The sequence below is a fragment of the Drosophila yakuba genome, chromosome 2R, assembly GCF_016746365.2.
Source record: "Drosophila yakuba strain Tai18E2 chromosome 2R, Prin_Dyak_Tai18E2_2.1, whole genome shotgun sequence".
Classification (NCBI taxonomy): Eukaryota; Metazoa; Arthropoda; class Insecta; order Diptera; family Drosophilidae; genus Drosophila; species Drosophila yakuba.
Window position 1 is genome coordinate 19,606,473 of NC_052528.2, and position 19,781 is coordinate 19,626,253.

General features: G+C 42.9%; 2 protein-coding genes across 2 annotated transcripts; one reads left to right on the forward strand and one right to left on the reverse strand.

Annotated features, from left to right (window-relative positions):
- Positions 1-22: 22 nt before the first annotated feature.
- On the reverse strand, positions 23-19,740 carry LOC6531468 (leucine-rich repeats and immunoglobulin-like domains protein 3). Its single transcript, XM_002092231.3, has 9 exons — positions 18,773-19,740; positions 4,584-5,590; positions 4,010-4,081; positions 3,734-3,943; positions 3,527-3,670; positions 2,644-3,467; positions 2,227-2,583; positions 1,885-2,166; positions 23-1,824 (listed from the first exon to the last, which is right to left on the reverse strand). Exons 2-9 carry the CDS (start codon positions 5,447-5,449, stop codon positions 695-697), a joined length of 3,885 nt encoding a protein of 1,294 aa, XP_002092267.2. The 5' UTR covers positions 5,450-5,590; positions 18,773-19,740; the 3' UTR covers positions 23-694.
- Positions 11,093-12,683, forward strand: LOC6531469. Its single transcript, XM_002092232.4, has 2 exons — positions 11,093-12,374; positions 12,449-12,683. The coding sequence occupies exons 1-2, from the start codon at positions 11,160-11,162 to the stop codon at positions 12,470-12,472; spliced, it is 1,239 nt and encodes a 412-aa protein (XP_002092268.2). The 5' UTR covers positions 11,093-11,159; the 3' UTR covers positions 12,473-12,683.
- Positions 19,741-19,781: the final 41 nt, after the last annotated feature.

Below are 19,781 nucleotides of genomic sequence, written 5' to 3' on the forward strand. Positions count from 1 at the left end.
TTGAGTAAAAGTTCCGATAACGTATTGGAATAATGCATCAATTTATTAAATATTTTGACTTTGTTTCAGTTTGTATCCTTTCAAGTTTTGTCAAGGCCAATCATAAGGCAAACTAATTTCAAATTTAAACAAAAAATTCATCAAATCAAAAAGTAACTGCAAAGTATTCTTCTAAGGTACACTCCCACTCATTTGGAGCTGTCATAGCCGATTTTCTGGCAATCATTTGATCAACGAGTGTGTTTCGACGTACGAAACCGATACCAACTACAATTAAACCCTAAGTGATATATACAGAGGTGATTATATTACGTCTAAAACTCGGGCAATCAAAATAATAAATAATATCACAAGCGAAAGAAAATTATAAATATACATATACGATAATTAAATATTATGCATTACAAGTTAATCATAATCGATTCTAACGATTCATTTCATAAATTACGAAGACACTGGTATGTTTCTCTAGCTGTCCTATTTCCTTAGCAAAGGCATCAATAAGGCCGCCTGCTCTATGGTCGTGGCCAGACAACAAGTCTGGACCACGAATCTACGAATTATAATTACGAGTTAAACAGTCTTTGTTTTCGTTTTGGGGGCGGGCTGCGGTGGGCGTACGGTGCAGCCTCCATTTTTTTGGTATATGATCCTGATCATCCTACTCATCCTGCTTATTTGGTTAAGCTTCCGCTCAAATGTCCACTGTAGTGCACTTTTGGATGGAGTTGTAGTTGCTGCCGCTGGCACCAGCGCTGCATTTGCGGGGCAGCACCTTAGGCACCATTTCGTTGACCCCACCAGCATCGCCACCCCCGCCACCGTCGTAGTTGTGATTGTTGTTCTGCAGAAAATGCTGCTGCTCGGCTGCAGCATGATTCAGTTCGTACAGCTCCATGTCGTCGTACTCGGAGATGCCAAGAGCTCTTGTGGGCGCATACTGCAAGTCGTTGTCGTCCTCCTCCTCCTCCTCGTCGTCGGTGTGCTTATGCCTGGGCATGGCCACCACAAAGTCTTCCAGACTGCGTTTCACCGCCGCATCCGAGCCCGTGCCCGAGTCCTTGCTGGACAAATGATCCTGCTGGGCCTCCAAGTCCGTCTGACGCAGATAGCTCAGGGTCAGTCCCTGCTCCAGGCAGCGCTGTTCGTAAGATGGCGTTGTAGTCACGATGAGGCGACTGTGGTTCGCCTCGCCATTGCTACAGCCTAAATCCGCAAGGCTGCGCGGTCGTAACTGCGTCTGCTGCTGCGTGGGAAGTCCATCTAGGACCAGCTGTGACTGGTGTGGTCTGAGCTGTGTACGATTGAGCGTGGTCAGTTGCGTCTGATCCTTGTCCAGAGTAGAATGGAGACTAGCCTGCGTACGCGCCGCCAGTCTCTCGGCAGCCAAGCTCATGCGCAGTTTTCTTTTCTGGTAGCGCAGAGTGCACCAAATGATGCAGCAGTCCACCACGACACATATGACGGTTAGTATGATTATGCCCATCAGCAAGACGTCCCAGTTTAGATTCTCCTTGACCACTACGAGTTCCGATTGCAGCGTAAACGTTCGCGAGTTGTCAGTTATCTCACAGCGGAAGTGCCCAGCGTCGTTGGATTGGGCATTTAGGATCACAAGCAGTTCCTTGTTGTTAGAAAAATAATACCGATCTCCGTCTGGAGCCGTTGGTGAGATGTGTATCGGTTTGTTCTCCTTAAACCACTCGCGGTGCGGATGTTCCAGCTCAAAATCAGCATTGGCCGTTTCACTAAGGCACTGCAACACACATGTGCGCCCCACAACCACCTCCTGGTGCACCAAGGGAATGCTTGGCTGCGGTTTGTCTGCATTGAACAAGAAGAAACATTAGTGACGAGCAAAATAAAACGCTTAAAAGAACCTACCATTTACGACCAGCGTTGCGTTGACCTTAATCTCGCCGGCAGCACTTAAGGCTGTGCATGTGTAAATTCCAGAGTCGCTGGGCTTAGCGTTGGTTATTATAAACGCGTTTTCCTCGCGGATCACTTGCAATCGACGCTCGGTGGCCGCTGGAAACTCACTACCGCCGAACTTTTGTAGCGCTATCTCTGGTGTGGGATCACCACTGGCCGAGCAGACCAACCGAGCCATTTCGCCAGCGTCCAAAGTCAGATTCGAGGGCACTTGCAAAAAGGTGGGATGAACTGGGGATGTTAAGATGGTTATTAATATAAATAGATGGCAAGAGCTAAGTGTGATCGTACTTCCTATAGATATCTTAAACTTCTGTGCATAAGTAGTGCCGAAGGCATTCGATATCACGCACTGATAGCGTCCTGCGCTTTCGTAGGTCACATTCGTGAGCCTAAGATAGCCATAGATGGAGGTCTGATTGGTGCTCAGGTCATGACGGATCTGCGTCTCCGTGCTGGCACCGTCATGCACCGCCGGTCGCTCCTGGACATGCTGATTGTCGTGGCGCCATTTGATCTTCAGCTCATCGGCGGCGGCCAGCGATGCGGCTGTCGGTGAACTGGCAATGCATTCCAGAGTGATGTTTGCTCCATTCACGGCCAGCATGTCGTCCGGTTCCTGTTCCACTCGCGGTTTTGGGGAGTCCACTTAAGAAAAGAAAGAAACTAGTTAGTAAACCATACATTGAATGAAAGAATCACACTTACCGCACACCAACTCCGAACTGCTCAGTGACTTCAGATGTCGATCTAGTAGATGCTCCGGATAGCCACACACCGCGTGTTCTGCCTGCTGGGGAAAGCGATTCTTGAGCCACTGTTGGAACCAAATCAAATCGCAGTCGCAGATGAAGTTAAGCGATTTAAAAACCAATTTATTTAGGCGAAGCATGTGCTCAAAGGCGTTGACCTGGATGCTGGCCAAGGCATTGGAACCGAGATTGAGTATCTCCAGGTTGTTGAGACCACTCAGCGCCTTACTGCTGATCTGCTTTAGATTATTGCCATGCAAATCCAAGCGTCGCAGTTTCCGCAGCGCTTTAAACGGAGCCGCTGCACTCTGATCCTCAATGATCCAGGATAGGCGATTTCGCCGCAGGTTCAACTCTTCCAGATTCTTAACACAATCAAATGTGTTTTCCTGCAGATACTGCAATCGGTTGTGGGCTAGGTTGAGCGTTTTCAGGCGATGTAGGCAGTCCAAATGTTGTGGCTTGAACTCGTTGATTGCATTGTTCGACAGATCCAGCACTTCCAGCGACTGAGTGAACTCCCAGGTGTCCACCTCAATGCGCGAAATGGCATTATACGACAGGTTGAGGTGTCGCAGCTTTGTCAGATTGAAGAGGCCCTGGCGAGAAAGTGAACTGATCTGGTTCATGGCCAGATCAATAGTCTCGATGTTATGCATCACATAGAAGACGCCGTCCTGCAGCGCCCGGATTTTATTGGACTTCAGTTGGAGATTTTTCATCGATTCCAGCCCACGGAACGTGGACCAGTTTATCTCCAGTTGGTTGAAGTTGAGAGCTCTGCAGTAAGGCGAAGACATTGTAAGAGATGTTAGAAACGCAATATTTTAATAACTTACAGTTTCTTCAGTCGGTTCAGATTTTTGAACACCCTTATGGGTAGAGTGCTTAGGCGATTGTTATTCAGTTCCAGGTCTGTGAGGTTGTTTAGAGCCGCAAACGAGTGCTCATTCACATTGGTTATCTCGTTAAAACTGAGTATTCTGTGGGTGAAAGGTGAAAGACGTAAGAAATAGGCTAAATCAATGAACATTCAAAGGACTTACAAGTGAACTAGACTATTTGGCTTCGGAAAAGAGTTGAGCTCGATGGTGTGCAACTGATTCCTGGACAGATCCAGCGTTCTCAGCAATGGCAAAGCTGCCAGCGCCTCGCTGGAGATGCTGGTAATATGATTGTTGGCCAATACCAAGTGCTTTAGACCACTGAGGCCTATGAATTTCGGGATAACCTCCAATAAATTCCGCTTCAATGACCTAAAGTGCATGGAAAATGTAATGTTATTTAAAAGTATTTACTTGAAAAGCTTTAGCTTCACTTACACTTTTGTCAAATTGGACAGATTACGTATCTCCAGGACGGTTGTGTCGTTCAGTTTGTTGTTGGCCAGATGCCTGCGAAAAAGATAAAAATTAATTTGTGCCATTTGTAAAATCCTTGGCTTGCCCAATGCACCTCAATTATGTCACAATTATCGATGCAAAGTTACTGATAATAACCGAACGACGTTTGCATAATTTTGCCATGCATTAAATTGATTAAAAGCGCAACGATAAAATCTCAACCCCCCCAAAAAAAAAAAAATGGTAAAATTGAGGGCAAATGTCGATGTCGAGGGTTGTGCGACTCTGTAATTTATATTCGCAGAGTATCTGATGGGGGTGGCTCGCCATTTCATCCCCCAGGAATTTATGGATCTAAATAATGCCGAATGTTCCAAACTCCACCAAACAGTCTCTAATTTTCTGATGTTGGCACAATGGAGCACTATTGGAAGTTTTTGCATAAGAAAGGAAGACTGGGAAGCTTAGCCAATATTCATTTCCATCAAATAGTAGTTTTTTAGATCTGTCTGATAAGCATTATTGACATTTTCCCCTCTATTTGTATACTTACAGAGTTTGCACGTAGCTGGGCAAGACGGGCACCCGTTCCAGATGCAGTTTGTCGCAGTCGAAGAGGACATTGAGGCACTTGCAGTCCTTGGGACAGTCGATGTTGTACTTATTACTGGCCTTGGCCGCCGCAGCAGCCGCCTCCAGTGCTTTCTGGGCATGCTCATACTGCCCACCATCGTCGGCCACAAAGCCATTTGTCTCAAGCGATCCGGATTGAATGGAAATGCCGGAGGAGGATCCCAAGCCGCCAGCTGGTGGATGTGAGGCAGCCAGCGGATAGTGCAATGCAGCCATATCCTCCTCGTCCACATCCGCATCCGAGTAATCCTCGCTGAGGGCCATGAATTGTTGCCTGGCATTGGTGTAGCCTCTGTTACCGGCGGCACTCGTGGAACGTGGGCCCGACGAACCTCCGCCATTCCTGGACAGCATGGCGAAGAGTTGCTGTTGCGGCAACTGCTGATTGTAGGAAGCGCCACCAGATTTGAGCAGCGCACTCAGGGGGGATCCTCCTGACTCCACTCCATTCAATGATGACGGCGACTGGGCGGCGCTTTGACAAATTGTGGCCGCTGTTATCAGCAGCATGTACGTAATTAGCAGCAATTTATTGAGTTTATTGAAATCGTTTGTTGTAGAATAAGTGCAATTATCAATACTGCGACTTTCAGCTACCGCATTGTTGTTGCTGCTGCTGCTTCTATTGTTTTTGTTGCTGCTGCGTCGCCGACGTCGACTCCACGACATTAAAAACTTGCCATTGCCACTCGTTTTGATGTTGCAGATTCGATGATTACTAACGACCACAGGGCTATCACCATTTGACTCCCTCGGTTGTCGGCCTTTTATGGCTGAAACGTGCATTTTGCGACTTTTTTTTAAATTCGTTGATTTTCAAGCGGCAGTAAGAAAGCGCCGTTATTTCCAGCGAACGTCACTCGCCCTCGGCCAGTGTTGGAAAGCCCCTTTCGCCAGCCGAGCATTCTGGTACTCCGTGCATAGTGCCTTTGAAATAAGAGGAAAAGAAATAGAAGATTAGATTTTGGTTTATACTTTTATATGAACTAATTTATTTTAATTAAGTTTAAGTAAAGTTAACTGTCCCTAAAAATATTAAATAAATCTGAGATGCACAATAGACATTACAAGGATATTTTGTATCATGTTTATAGGTAAAGTAAAAACTATGTTAAATGGAAATTTAATAATACGAATAGAATACTTAAGCACAGTCGTTTTTAAATAGTTTTAAAAATGCTTACGTGTAAAGGAAAGAGAAAATACATGAAAGGAAACCATTTAAACCATTTTATGACCGCTGCTTTTCATAACATAGAACCTACCGAGTGTATACTTTCCCAATGCCTTTTATAAATAAAAAATATATATATATAATAATTGTGCAGAAAGTGCCAGTGTCTCTGGCCGAGCAGAGAATTTATACTCATTAAATTAAAATACGACCGGATGTTTTGTGCGAAAAAAAAACGCGCAGAGCCAACGATTTTATAATGAAAACAAAACAAAAACAAAACCGAGCGCTCTGCCGGTTGCAAAAACAGCAAAACATCATCGCCACCATCGCCACCATCATCATCATCATAATCGTCAGAATTTCTGTGGCGACGACCACGAGTGACTGCGAGACGAGGCCCCCGGAGGCCCCTGGAGGTCCCCCATTCGGAATGCAGAATTTAAAAAATCAGACGTAATGTCTTCATCTTGCTCCAGAATTGTGCAGCGTGCGCTGCTTTTATTTCGAATATAAATGTGGAGGGCGTTGCGATGGGACCAAAGCTCGCCAATTTCGGTGACAGTACGGCGGAGAGATAAAGTACGGATGCTGCGCAGTTTGTGGTCGCTGCTATCACCTTTCTGGTGCCCCGGATGCTGGAGCAGAAACGATGCTGGAGGAGGCACTTTCCCACCAAGCTAAGCCATAAAGACACACACACACACCATACACCATACACCATACAGCACACACCACCCACAGAAAAGGACAGCTGGAAACGAATTAAAGAAAATAGTCGGCAATTACCGCAGTTGAGCAGAGCTGGCATACAATGCCATACCATATAGTATGCTACATATATAGACAGGCTACTAAAAATGGTCTGGTGCAAACACAGCTACAGATACAGCAAAAACTAAAGATACAGATACAGATACATTCAGACACTCTGTAGTGGAAATGCCCAGACAACCAAATTTAGTAACACACAAACGGAGGCAACAAAAAAATCAAACAAAACGAGCAGAAACAACCGCTTACTTTGGTCTCAAGATTTTCTTCAAAGAGTTTTCTCCACATTTCTCACAGCTCCATGCCTATATATAGTTATATATATATATGTATGAGTATGTACATATATAGCTACATACTAACATACTAGTTGGCCGGGGAAAACCTCAAGTGTCCGAAGTGAAGAGGCTTTGATTAGTAGTTCTGCCGAAGACTTGGCCCCGATTCCGTGGAGGAGTTCCTCCTATCTCCCTATCTGTATCTCCAAAGATTGTCGCACGTTTCCCGCTCTACATTTAGTGCCTCAATTTTTATTTTTTATTTTTTTAGAGCCCTCTGCAATTATCTAATCAATAGGTTTGCACTGTCTTTGATCGCGGTATCTACAGAGGAAAATGTTTATATTTGTTGATATTTGTACAGATCGCTCCGGGCAAATACACACTTCTTGGTGGGGCTGCAAGTGCTTGGCCCAGAGAAATGGTTTTATTTGAGGTGGTAAAAACTGGAGCTAATCAAAGGGTTTACCTTGGGATTCAGTAAATTGGCCTTATTAGATGTGTACATACACGTAAGCTGGCATAGGTTCCAAGGGTAAAACTGATTACAGAGCTAGGAACTATTAATATATTGCACACTTCACATCGCCCTCAACTATGACTTCATACTTCTCGCGAAGTCTAACACTTCATTTGCCATAAAAGATTACATGTAGGTTCCAAAGATGCCAAAAGATCATCGTTTGGTATTAACTACGCTTCTTGGGCTAAAATGTATTCAAAGTAAGCTCCCAAATCTGGCACTTCAAGCGGGCTTAAGGCTATCGATCATCATCCGAACAATAAGTCAAATTTCGCACCTATCGATCAGCACTTTGATGAAGGCCTGGCACGAACATCCTAAGCATGATGCGGGCCATTAAATCACTATCTTGGGGGCTATCTGCCGATCTGGCGATCTGGTGGATCAATTTTCACACACCAATCAGCAGAGAGCGCTAATTTCCTCTGCCCACCGATGTGCCACCATTTTGAATCGATTTGCATGCATAATCAGCGGCTAATTCGCATATTGATAAGCCAAAGAGTTCTGTTTACACCGAAAAAGGTTAAAGTCGGGGGATTTGAGGGAAAAACCCACACAATCTTTGTTGGGGAAGGGGGCTTTCACTCTGAACTCATTTTCGGACAGCTTACAGACAACAACAATATTTACGACCAAATGCAGATTTCCTACACCGTTTTTTGTTTAATTTCTTAGTGTTCAGTCGGTTTTCAGCTTTATGTTTTCCGTTTTCTGCTTTTTTTTTTTTTTTTGTCAGTCGTCCGCTGTCAACTCCCTCACAATTTATTAGATAACGTTCGAATTCGGCCCCGGGTATTGTCTTCTTATAAAAACGACAAAATGTCCACGTTGTCGCCTGTCCGCTGGCGATGATGATATGATAATACACCCATTGATATATGTACACAATGGTCGCCGTGTGGATGGTTCCACACATATGTTTATGCTACACGCATGTGCCACATATATCCCGTACATATCCCACACATATCCCATATACACAGTCATGATCAACGTGTGTATCTTGCGATGATCATTAGGAACGACATCGGCAATCAGTTTTCGTTGTTTATATAATTATCGTATCTGTGCAGTCGGGCATACATATACCAAACTACACACAGTATCTACTTCTTTATTAGCATTTTACTTCACTAAATGCCTGGGCTGCATTTTTATTTGACTTAGTTTTTAGTGGCTTTTGGCTCAGCCGTCGATTCGGATTTTAGCATTTAAATTGGTAATTTTGTCTTCGCTTTTTTCACTCGACTTGTTGTTGTCGCCCACAGCTTTTTGTCATGATTTGTTTTCGGCATTCGGTTTTCTGTTTTTATTTTAATTTTTTTTTTTCTTATTTTTCTTTGCGAAAGCGTTTTGGTTCGCCCAAATGATTTTGTCTGCCGTGTATTTTGTTTTTCTATCTGATGTTTATTACTTTTGCCAAACGAATAAAAATATACCATACACAATATCATTGTGAATAAGCTGACTGCAGCATTTGTTCAAGTGTTTTTTCTTCTCGCTGTCGTTGGCGTGTGTATAAAAAAGCCAGGCCAAAAAAAGAAAAGAAAATAACAGAGTCAAAAGGAGAATAAACCAAAACGCTGCCAGTGGGCGGTCGGAAAATTGAGGTGAAAAATGGGAGTGGGGGCGGTTGTGGCAGTGGCGGTGGCGGTGTGGCAAGTAGTGGGTGGGGTGGGGTGAGGTGGGGTCGCCGAGCAGCTGCAACTCAAGCGATGCGATGCTGCCAAAACCCACGGCACAGTGGTGCAAGCTACTTTGTTATTGAGCAAATATGGCAGATGGCAAGTATAAGACACAAATAAACTAGTAAAATATTAATTTATTCAAATTACTTTTAATTTAACACAATACTTTGTTCCTAGTTTGTCCAAACTTAACCTCATTTAAATTACCCTTCCTAAATGGTCATAAGTTAAACTTCCGTAACTTTATAAGTTTAAAAAATACTTGTTTATTTTGCCCCACTGTGCCCGCTGGCAAGACAAAGCCGAATGCAGAAACAAGAGGAAGACAAAACGTTGAAGCTGCGCTTTGTCGCGTGTTTATTTGCGGTTGTTTGTATTTGTATCTTTCTGCTAAGTTTTCTCTATCGTCGCTGCCGCTGCCTCTGCTTACTGCGCTGCTGCGTCGCTGCCTTCGCTGTGGTGATGTGTGCAATATGCGTGGGCAGAGAACGGAAATCGCTTGCAGTCGATGTCGACGTCTCTGCCCGATTGTCGTAATGTGTTACGTCAAAGCGGCCGCACACCACTTTAAATACGTAAACGTAAATGTGTTTGTACGTGTACCGCTAAAAGGTAAAAACGTCGCGCTGTCTGCGGCAACTAATTAGGTAACGTGCCAGCAGCCAACTAGAAACAAGAACAACAACAACACCAACAATAACAGCAACGGGCAGAACCCATGATAAGAGGCAGCACAGTGGGCAGCGCAGCCAACGCGACGCAAATAGCAACATAAATTTCGCACACTTACGCTAACGCAGACACACACACACACAAGCACGCTCGCAAGCTCGTTCAAAAATCCAATAAGAAACAAAATTGCCAGGCTGTCTGGCAGCCCAGGTCCGTTGCTCTTGTTCTTGTTGTTATTGCTGCTGTTGTTGTTGTTTTTGCCTCTCTTCTGCTTTTTTTTCCCCCCATTTTTTCAAAAATAAATTTAATTTTGTAGCCATTAACTTTCCACTCTAGATACGAGAGACGTCGTTCGTATTATTTCAACCCCTCCGCTTCAGCCTGGGTCCGCTAATTAAATAACTAAAAAATAGAGTTTATAATTGCGCGCTTTGTTCATTTTGCAGGCCGGCCAACTTTTCTGCTGTTAATCCGACCAAAATGAGACGAGTTTCCGAGTTAACTCGACCGCAAATCAGTAGTCACTTGAACTTTCGTTCTTGCGGAAAATCACTTCAGTGAAATAATTAAAATAAAATTGAAGCATTTCCTATAAATGAGAAAGTTAATGTTTCGCATTCTGTTGCTCTGGAACAACATTTAATATTGCAACATTTAATATTTCAACTAATAATTTTTAATAAAATACCTTTTAATTTCTTCAATATTTCTTCAGATACCAACTATAGTCTTTAAGCCAAATAGCGTTTTACTGGGCAAACAGACAAAGAACTCACTCCATAAGTTTGTTGACTTGCGTATTTACTCATTTCACATTTTCAAGTTCAATTTCGCGCAATTAGTAAACATTTATTGTTATTATTATTATTTTCTTCGGCTCCGAACCGTTTCTTTATATATGTATACAGACATGTCAGTGCTTTTCTCAGTGTGTGTGCATAATAAATTAACGTATTTTTTATCGCTTCAATGATAAACCGTTTTGCTTGATTGGTCTAAGGCACATAAATAAAGAATAAATAAAGCGCAACAAATGCTTGTGTTGTTGTTGTTGCGCCTTTGTCGTTTTGTTCGTGTTCTTTGATAAGAGCGAGGCGTGTGATATCATATGCCAAATATCCCATCCTAACCATATCTACCATATTTTGGGTGTGGTGGCCAGCAGTCAGGTGAATGTGGGTGCTCCTCTAAGCTCAGCTGGTCATGAAAAGATCTTCTCTAATTATTTTCAAGAGGCGGCACGCAAAATATTCCAGCTTAAAGGCTTATGCATAATAATAATAAATTGGATAAAACTCAGTAGCTATTGAAATCGGTTTCACAAACAATACTAGGATAGGGTTTGTATGAAAATATACATTAGTCAGTTGATACAACAAACGAAATGCATACAATATACAACAACCTACAAAGCAATAAATTTGTACCAAAAAGTTTGGCTACCAATGTGGAAGCAGTAGAATTCACTTCAGAGAAGCTCAGTAAGCCTACAGTAAAACCAACCAATTGGTGTGGTCCCAAAACTTATGAAGAGCTTTCTACCAATCGAGTTCTACCAAGAAGCCAAAGGAACCAACAAGAAATACAAATGAATCAATCGGAATATAACGATTCACAGTCAATATCTAATAGATACGCAAGGCCGTCCAGTCGCCCTTTTAAATGCGATAAATGGAATCCTGATGAGTTCTTGAATTGCGCTGATATAAATGGCAAGCTTTATAGACTATACAATCTTTTCGAGGACGTTGAAGTTGGTGAAGCATTCAAAAAACAGCAGCCTAAACCAATTAAACGTCTTAATACGGCAACTGCGAAGCCTCTTCAATCAAGGAAGTCGCAAAAGGATGCCAAATTGTCGAACCTGGTAAATCCAAATAGGTTTCAGAGCAAATCACGAAGACAACCAGCTAAGAATGCTACAGAAATAGCTGATGACTCTGTCGAAGATTTGCAGCCTCAACGATGTGAGCCTATTACAAATCGAATAAAGTCCGAGGAAGCCGAGCATGAAATGGAAACTAAGAAACCTCGACGATCGCGAGGAAGGCCCAAAAAGAATGCGAACTCTAACCTTATTAATCCTGACTATGCAAAGAAAAATGACAAAACGATGTCAAAGAAAGTAAGTCCTAAGAGTAAAGTGGATTACTTGGAGGACATGGAGCTGGGTGCTACTTTTCGGAAGCAACAGCAAAAGCAGCAGCTTCTAAGTAGTCGCCGTAGTTTGGGTGTAGCTGGACCAAGACGATCCCCAAAGGAATCGAAGAACTGCAGTACTGGTTCATCGGTAGTGGACTGGAAAAAATTAGATGAGCAACCCGTAGTATTATTACGACGAAGTGCACGGATTCAGGCAGCAAAACTTAGGAAGGAGCAGTCATTGGAAAGGAACTTGCAGAAGGATCAGGAGAAACCCAATTCTGGAATGGTAGTGGATTGGAAGAAATTAGATAAGCCAGAACGGGTCCAAGAACCACCCATCGTATTACGACGAAGTGCCCGGATTCAAGCAGCCAAACTCAAGAAGGAGGCCTTGGAAGCCAGTTTAAGAAATCAGAATCAGATTAAGAATCAGGAGAAGCCGAGTTCCAGAAAGGTATCGAAACCTAGAATCACTCGACATGAAGTGTATCGTTCATGTCCTAATTGCAACTCTAATACCTTTCTTAGGCCGCGTTCGATCACGTACTTTGAGTGCGCCGATATAAATGGAAAGCTTTATAGACTTAATGACATTTGGGAGGATGTGAAGCTTGGTGCTGCTTTTCGGAGGAAACAGAAGAAGGCGCAGCACCAGCAACGGAGAACTCTTCGCGTTCGGTGAGGATCCTAAACTACAGGCTATTGATATATACATATTTGGTCCTAAAATATTATAATACAAAATTTTCGTTTGCAAAAGGCACTAATCTTTTATATTAAGTTGTATCCATATTGGTTATTGCACTGTACATTTATAATATAAAATCATAAGTATGTAAAAAATAGAGTTGTTTTTAATGATTTTTCCGCTACTTTGCCCCTTTTTGGTTGGCGCTAATCTTATCCTGCACCAGCAGATTTCCCAGAAAAGCCCTAACAAAGTGTTCGGTGGTGATGATATCACCTGAGAACGAGTGACAGACTTGCACTGTTTTCACACAAACAGTCAGGCTTCCGAAATGCGCGCTTATCAGCCAGATGATAAACAAATCGCCCCTGATACCGTGCTTTTTTACGCTTTACGGTGTTTGTCAAACTCGAAAGGCCTCGTCCGACTAGCGAAGTACGCGTTGATATCGCCAGTTGGTGGTGTGGCGTTGGAAAGACTGACGTCCAAAAGCTGGATCTCTCACCTTGAACCAAAACGACGACTTGTAATCCCCGCGACTTAAGCTGCTCGTATATTCGAGTATCCGTATCTGTATCTATATATGTATCTGTGCATCAGATAAAAGCAGAAAAGCCGCAGGAGGAGAGGCTCAAGCAGCGCGTTCAAAATTAATCTGCGGCGGCAATAATTTCCGATTTTTTGTGCTCTCATGAAAATCCCAAGCATGTCAAATTGTATTCCATTCAAGATGCAAAATAAAGCAAAACAAAAAAAAAAGAAGTGGAAAATAAAGCGGGCGAGAAAGAAAGAAAAATGCTCACATTGAGCCGACTGTCAAGGGATCTTAACGCAGAGAGGGAAAAAAGTAAAAAACGATCCTGCTTAAGAAGTCTTGCACATAACGAATCTTGGCATGGCACATGAAATCGACTTTCTGATGACCTGTACGTAACTTACTCACAGATACTTTAAGATCCTAAGCTTGATGTTTATGTGCTCAGTAGCTCAGCTAGCTTATAGCTTACTTCTATATAAATAATATTAAGATAAAGATATCGGATACGCTCGTGCTCTTCAAGTACCTGGTATGAGATTTAAAAAACAAAATAATGAAAAAAAAACGCAGAGCTTTGGAGCTGTCAGTCGTTGTGGTCCCAGAACGCGGCCCACGAAATACAAAAGGCCAGCGGCTTTGGATCGGGCCAAGTGAGAAAACCAAGCGCGACACCAACACCAAAAACCGGCTGTGGGAAGAATATACCCCACACCCCCCCCCAACCACGTATCACCCCTCTCGCTCTGGCTGTGGCCTGCCGCCTTCGGCCATCTCGCTTGCACACTCTCCTGCAGTGGGGCCGCCATTGGGAATTGAATTGGATTTGCAGTCAACGTTGAAATTTCAGTTTGGGCTGCCTTCTCGAAGGTGTGAAGAAAAAATAAAAACACAAAAGGCAATAACAACAGCAACAACAACAAAAGCGGCCCAGGCACAGGCACGAAATTCTGAAAAACTCCAGGAACCCAAAAAGCCAAAACGAAATCAACTCGAGATCTGCAGGGAGCTACGGAGCAGAAAAACTGAGAACGGAACGGAACAGAACAGAACTGGATTGGGCCTCGTTTTCCAAAGACGGAGCAAGAACTACTGAAGCGGGCTGAAAGAGGAAGGGATTCTGGGATTTCACTTGCATTGTTACTGGATATGATCGGTCAAAGATACTTATACATATATATATACAAATATATTTATACATGTGTAGGGTATATGCGAATGTGTGCGTGTTAGAACGGAGCATCTGTTTCTCGCAAAGAAGGGTCTTTTGATTGGGATTCGCTTCGGGTTTTTCCTCTCAATTCATTCGAGCGGATTGTGTTGCCCTCTTTTGGAGTTTCTGCCACTTTGGGAATTGGAAATTCAGAGTTAGGAGGATATCTGTGTGCGTGTGTGTGGGAAAGGTGAAAAGTACTTGGGCTAAATAATAATAGGATAATAGACCATGAGCTTGACTCTATGGGAATGTCCTTTAATCCCGGCTATTATTGTTCCTTTTCAAAATCTGAATGTAGCGAAGAATAATAAACTATTCAGGGGTGCAGTTTTGTTTTCTATGAATGAGGGGTAACTGAATAAGTGTGACACAAAGAATACGATTTCCTTGAAAGAAGTAAATGAATTATAGAATTTTACTTCTTTTACATCGCCTATGATGCTATAGATAAGATGTGAACTTGTTTAAATGGATATATCCCCATAACGATCGTATCTTTGGGATCTCTTCAATGGCAACCCTTCGAAACAAAACTAATTTCCATTTGCATATGATCGAAAAACCCTTTTTCCAAAATTGACTTTGACATGTTTGCTGCATGTTCCTATTTTCTTCTCTGGAAAGTGATCCAAGTCAGAAACCGAGCACATATCCCTAATTCAAAGTTACAGCTGTGCATGTTGCACACACACAACCGCACAGACAAGCAGATAGTGCCAGCATAGATCGGAGCAGTGACAAAGATACCCCTCCCCCCCAAACCCCGCACGTAGCCACAAGACATACGTACGTACACATAATTCCGAGCAGCAGAACTATTCAACTTCGAACCGAATCTGATTTCTGAAACTGATTGTGTGTATGCGTTGCCATCGTTGCTGTTGTTGCTGTAGCCCTTTCTGTGGTGTTTGGGACGTCAGTTAAACGAAAGCCGACAAGAAGGTAGACCCACGAGGAATCCTCCGCACGCCACACTATATGTACACTGAGAAAAATGTGCACGAGTGCCAGCGCAGTGCATAAATTCAGGTCTTTATTAATAGAAATATATATTCGTTCTCCAACTAAAATCATAATTTGTGTTTTCAATCGCACTTCACATGCCAAATTTCATATCTAATTTACTAATTTTCTAACTACTTGTTGCTTTATAACTCATAGATAAGAGAACATTGAACTTAGAGGGGCTATCCTGCTATTTAATTTTTTTTTGGCATAAAGATTATTAAAGCTTTAAGAAAGTTCCCATTGCTCCTTCTATACCAATCTTCATATCGAACTAAGTAAAAATCAGTTACCAACTTGATAGGTGTGTTTTTCTCTCTGTACGCCATGGTGCATGCCCCACACTCCTGCCACACACTTTAAGCCGCCTGCTTGAACGTCGGCTTAAATTGGTTTTTATTGTTGTTGCACATGATGTCCATTGTTGGTGGTGTTGGCCCTCGTAGCTTCGTTTTGACCATATTTCTTGTCAGTGCTCCGCTTGCCGTTTTACCTTTCTTTGAAGTCGCATTTAATTCTTTGAGTTTCTTATTCTGTTTAGTTTTTTTTTTGTTCATTTTTCATTTTTTGTTTCGTTTATTTCTTATTTTTTTTTTTTTTTTTTTCATGCCAGACCTTTGAGGAGTGAAGACGACGAAGACGACGTTGGGTTGTCTGGTCGAGGTGTGAAGAAAAGAATTTTTCTGCGCAATAATCTTGATGCCTTTTTAAGATTTGTAGCTGCCGTGGAGCTGGGCTCCTCTCCTTTTTGTGAGGAGACTGGGAGACTGGGGGGAATACGTTATTCTGCCTGGGTTTCTTTTTTGGTGTGCTCTGGCCGCGATTCGTTTCAGTTGAAAAATGGCTTGGGTTTAAGGAAATTTACGCCATAAAATGCTGAAATAATTGGATACACTCTTGCAGCCCCGTCATCTCCGATCTTGCACCACACTTCGAGTGCATTTCAAATTGCTAATGATGAGGAGCTGGTGCACCAGCCGGTGCACGGAAAGCTGCAGCTTTGGCTTCGGCCATAGCTTCCACCACCACCGACTCGACTTCATCATTGGGAGATGCTTTCGTGAGACAAGCGACATGCCATGGTCAAGTCTTTGGCCAGTTCCCCAGGGCCAGCCGATCACTACCAAACACCAGCCAGCCCATCCAGACCCAACCCAACCCATGCAGATCCAGAGCCAAAGCCAAAGCCAATGCCAATCCAGGAACTCCATCCAGTACGTGCGACCCAGCGGAGCATTAAATGCATTTATTTATGAGACCACCTGATGTAATCTCCGGCAGAAATTGCACAGCTCATATGCATATGCTCATATGATGCGAAGGTGATACTGAATTTAGCTAGAATTCACACCTCGCTTTGCCCAGGCGCTTTCATAATAATATATTATGCTCAGGTACTGAATCTAAGCTACTTGCTAGTTGTGAGCTGTAAAAAAGCGCTGCAATGCAATAAATCTTCAGGGAAGTTTCGCACAAGCTGCCAGATTCTTAGAATATTTCAACAATTGGTTTGGTTTTATCTATGTATTTCAGAGTATATTTGCACCATGCTAGCTTTTATTTATTAAAATATCTGAACGTTTAGCCTAGCCTCAAGTTTCTCTATTAAATACATTATGCAAAGTAGAAAAGACCAATCTCAAGAACCATTAGTGCAAAAACGAGGGGAACCGCCTTATGACCAAATAATCTCGATATTTCCCTGTTCCAGGGGCCATGGAACCCAAAACCCAAAGAGTTGGGCCAATTCCTGCTGCCTGGACGCGCTTATCGGGCCAAGTAAAATCTTACAAATACAAATTGCATCGACGCCTGGTGTCCGATGGGGCTTTTGTGTACCTAATCGCTCTGCCTCCCCATCACCCCCGCTCCTCCAGCAGATTTTAGACGGCCCTTGTAACAGAAAGAGCAGTCAGATGCAACAACACGAACTAGTTGCACTAATCATAAAATCCCCCATCAATGTTAAAATGTATAAATGCAAAAATGGAAACGGCACGAACAGCCATCTGAGAAGCTCACGAATGTGGGCACAGAAACAGAACCTCATAACTAAATTGCATTAAGTGTAATTATAACTAATTAGAAAACGGAAAAAAGCAGAATCTATATACATATATAAAAAAAAAAGAATTCAATAGCCAACCAACTGGGCGTAGAATAACTGGCACAGCGCTAAAACAATAAAGTAGAATGAGTAAAACATTGTTGTTTTTCTTTTTAGAAATTTACGCTGGCTGAAAAGTTATTAGAAGCAGTGGAAATGATTATTCCACGATTAGTTCCAGCGAAAAACCAACGTACACGAATGCGAATGCCATTAAAATCAATCTCCAAACCGTTTGTGTTATTGAGGAAATGTCAGTTGACTCAGCATGAGAATAGCTAGTGGATAATAACGAAATTAAAACGTTGGGCATATCCGCCAGATACAAATTATATTATTTTTTCGCAGAATCGTAAAACTATAGAAACAGAGCAAAAGTATTTCTAATATATATCTAAGGCCCATGTAACTCTAATTGAACCCTTTGGACTGGAAGTGGACAAAGATCACTGCGCCGTTTCCCCAACGTGTTCTTGATCAATTTTACAGTGTTTCTCTTGCTTTCAAATTGATTGATGGAATTTAGCTGCCCGTTTCCTCTTCTTTTCCAGTCTTAAATTGTCAGTGCTCTTTTGTTGCGATCTCTGTGGCTTTTTGGGCGCGTGTTCTGGGCTGCCAGCCATTTACTATTCAACATATTCAACATTTACCTCCGACTCCAATCTGCGCCACAAATCTGAATGTGAGATACCACAGATTAGCGATCGAGGGAGCACGCGGGGGGGCACAATGAACTCGAGCGCGGGCTTCGGGGGCTCCAGCGAAATAAATCATTTAATATAGCACGCCATTTATCATCTAACATGGTACCAGAGAGCCGGTATATCATTCATCTTTTGCATAGAACCCGCTGGGTGCCTCGGGAGTTCAGAATAGAACTACAGATACACGATATACAGGCGAAACTGTGTGACCTCAACGTTTTCTGGAAACTATTTCTGGAGCTGGAGGGATACTGGAAACAGTGGACTAGACTCTGCCCGAGTGCTATTTCATTATGGACAATCACTTGTAGAATGGGTAAGATGAAGATTATAATACATATGTACATATATAAAGAACATAACTATATGGTGTGTATATTATGTGCTAATGGCTTAACTTACTACATATAAGTAATAAACCTATTTAAGTTGCATTGCAACCATTAAAGGCAGCTTATAGAAGGCATATTACAGAATTATACCAATTATAACTATATAACTATATAACCATATAACAGAGACCCACAGAGTGAACGTTCAATTCGGCGAAACTCAATTGGTAACTTAATTAGGCGGCGGAATGCGGCATTTACTCACCTATTCAAAGTGACGGCGAACGCTGGTGGGCGGTGTGCGGGGGATGTGGGCGTTTGTGTAAACAAGCGGGCGTGAGCGAGATGGTGACGGCGACAGAGAGAGGGGTAGAGCAAGCGAGAGAGACAGAACAGAGCCCTAATGTCTGCGGCGGCAAACTATTACGTACGTCGCATATACACACATTTGCGCCGATGTGCGAAGGAAATGTACAAATGTTTGGCTGTCTGTTTTGTTTGTCTATCTCTTGCGTCGATGATGTTGATGTTGTTGATGATGATGATGATGATTCCCGATTCTGATTCCTATTCCGAGTCCAAATCCAAATCCGAATCCCGCTTGTTGTTTATTCGTCACTTTAACACGTTCGATTCTAAACGGCGACGTCACTGCGCGCACGCACACAGGCACAGCTTATTTTTATTTGCCGCTCATGTATTGGTGTATTTTTCCTCAATTGCGGTGGCGGCAAGCTCACACACACACACGTGCACGCACACCCGCGCACTCATTGACAAGAACAACAACAGTGAACGTAATGCGTGATTTTTGATGGCGTAGAGAGGGGGCGGAGGGCTTATTTGTTGCTACTTTGTTTGCTGCCTCTCTCAGTTTTGTTCTAAAACCGCGATTTGTTCACTTATCAGGCGCGTTAAACAAAGGCTCGCTGCCGTTTTAATCGTTACCACAAGCATATGTATGTTGTTTTTTTTTTTACGTTTTTTGTTATTGCCGTGATTTTATGTTCACACACGCTATCTCTGTCGCTCGCACGCAAGAACTTCTGTGGATTTGACCTGAGCACTTTGCAATTGGCGCACGGAAACCGATTCGTATTGGCTGTGCGGCGGTGCACGCTTTGATCATTTACCAAAGTTATTTACCCCGATCTTGTTTTCAATTAATTGATTGCAGCAACGACGCGCACGAACAAACTGCTTGCCGTGAAAATTGAACGCAGAGTGACCGTGATTGCAGCGTGCAGAAATACTTAGGTGCGACGGAAAGGTAC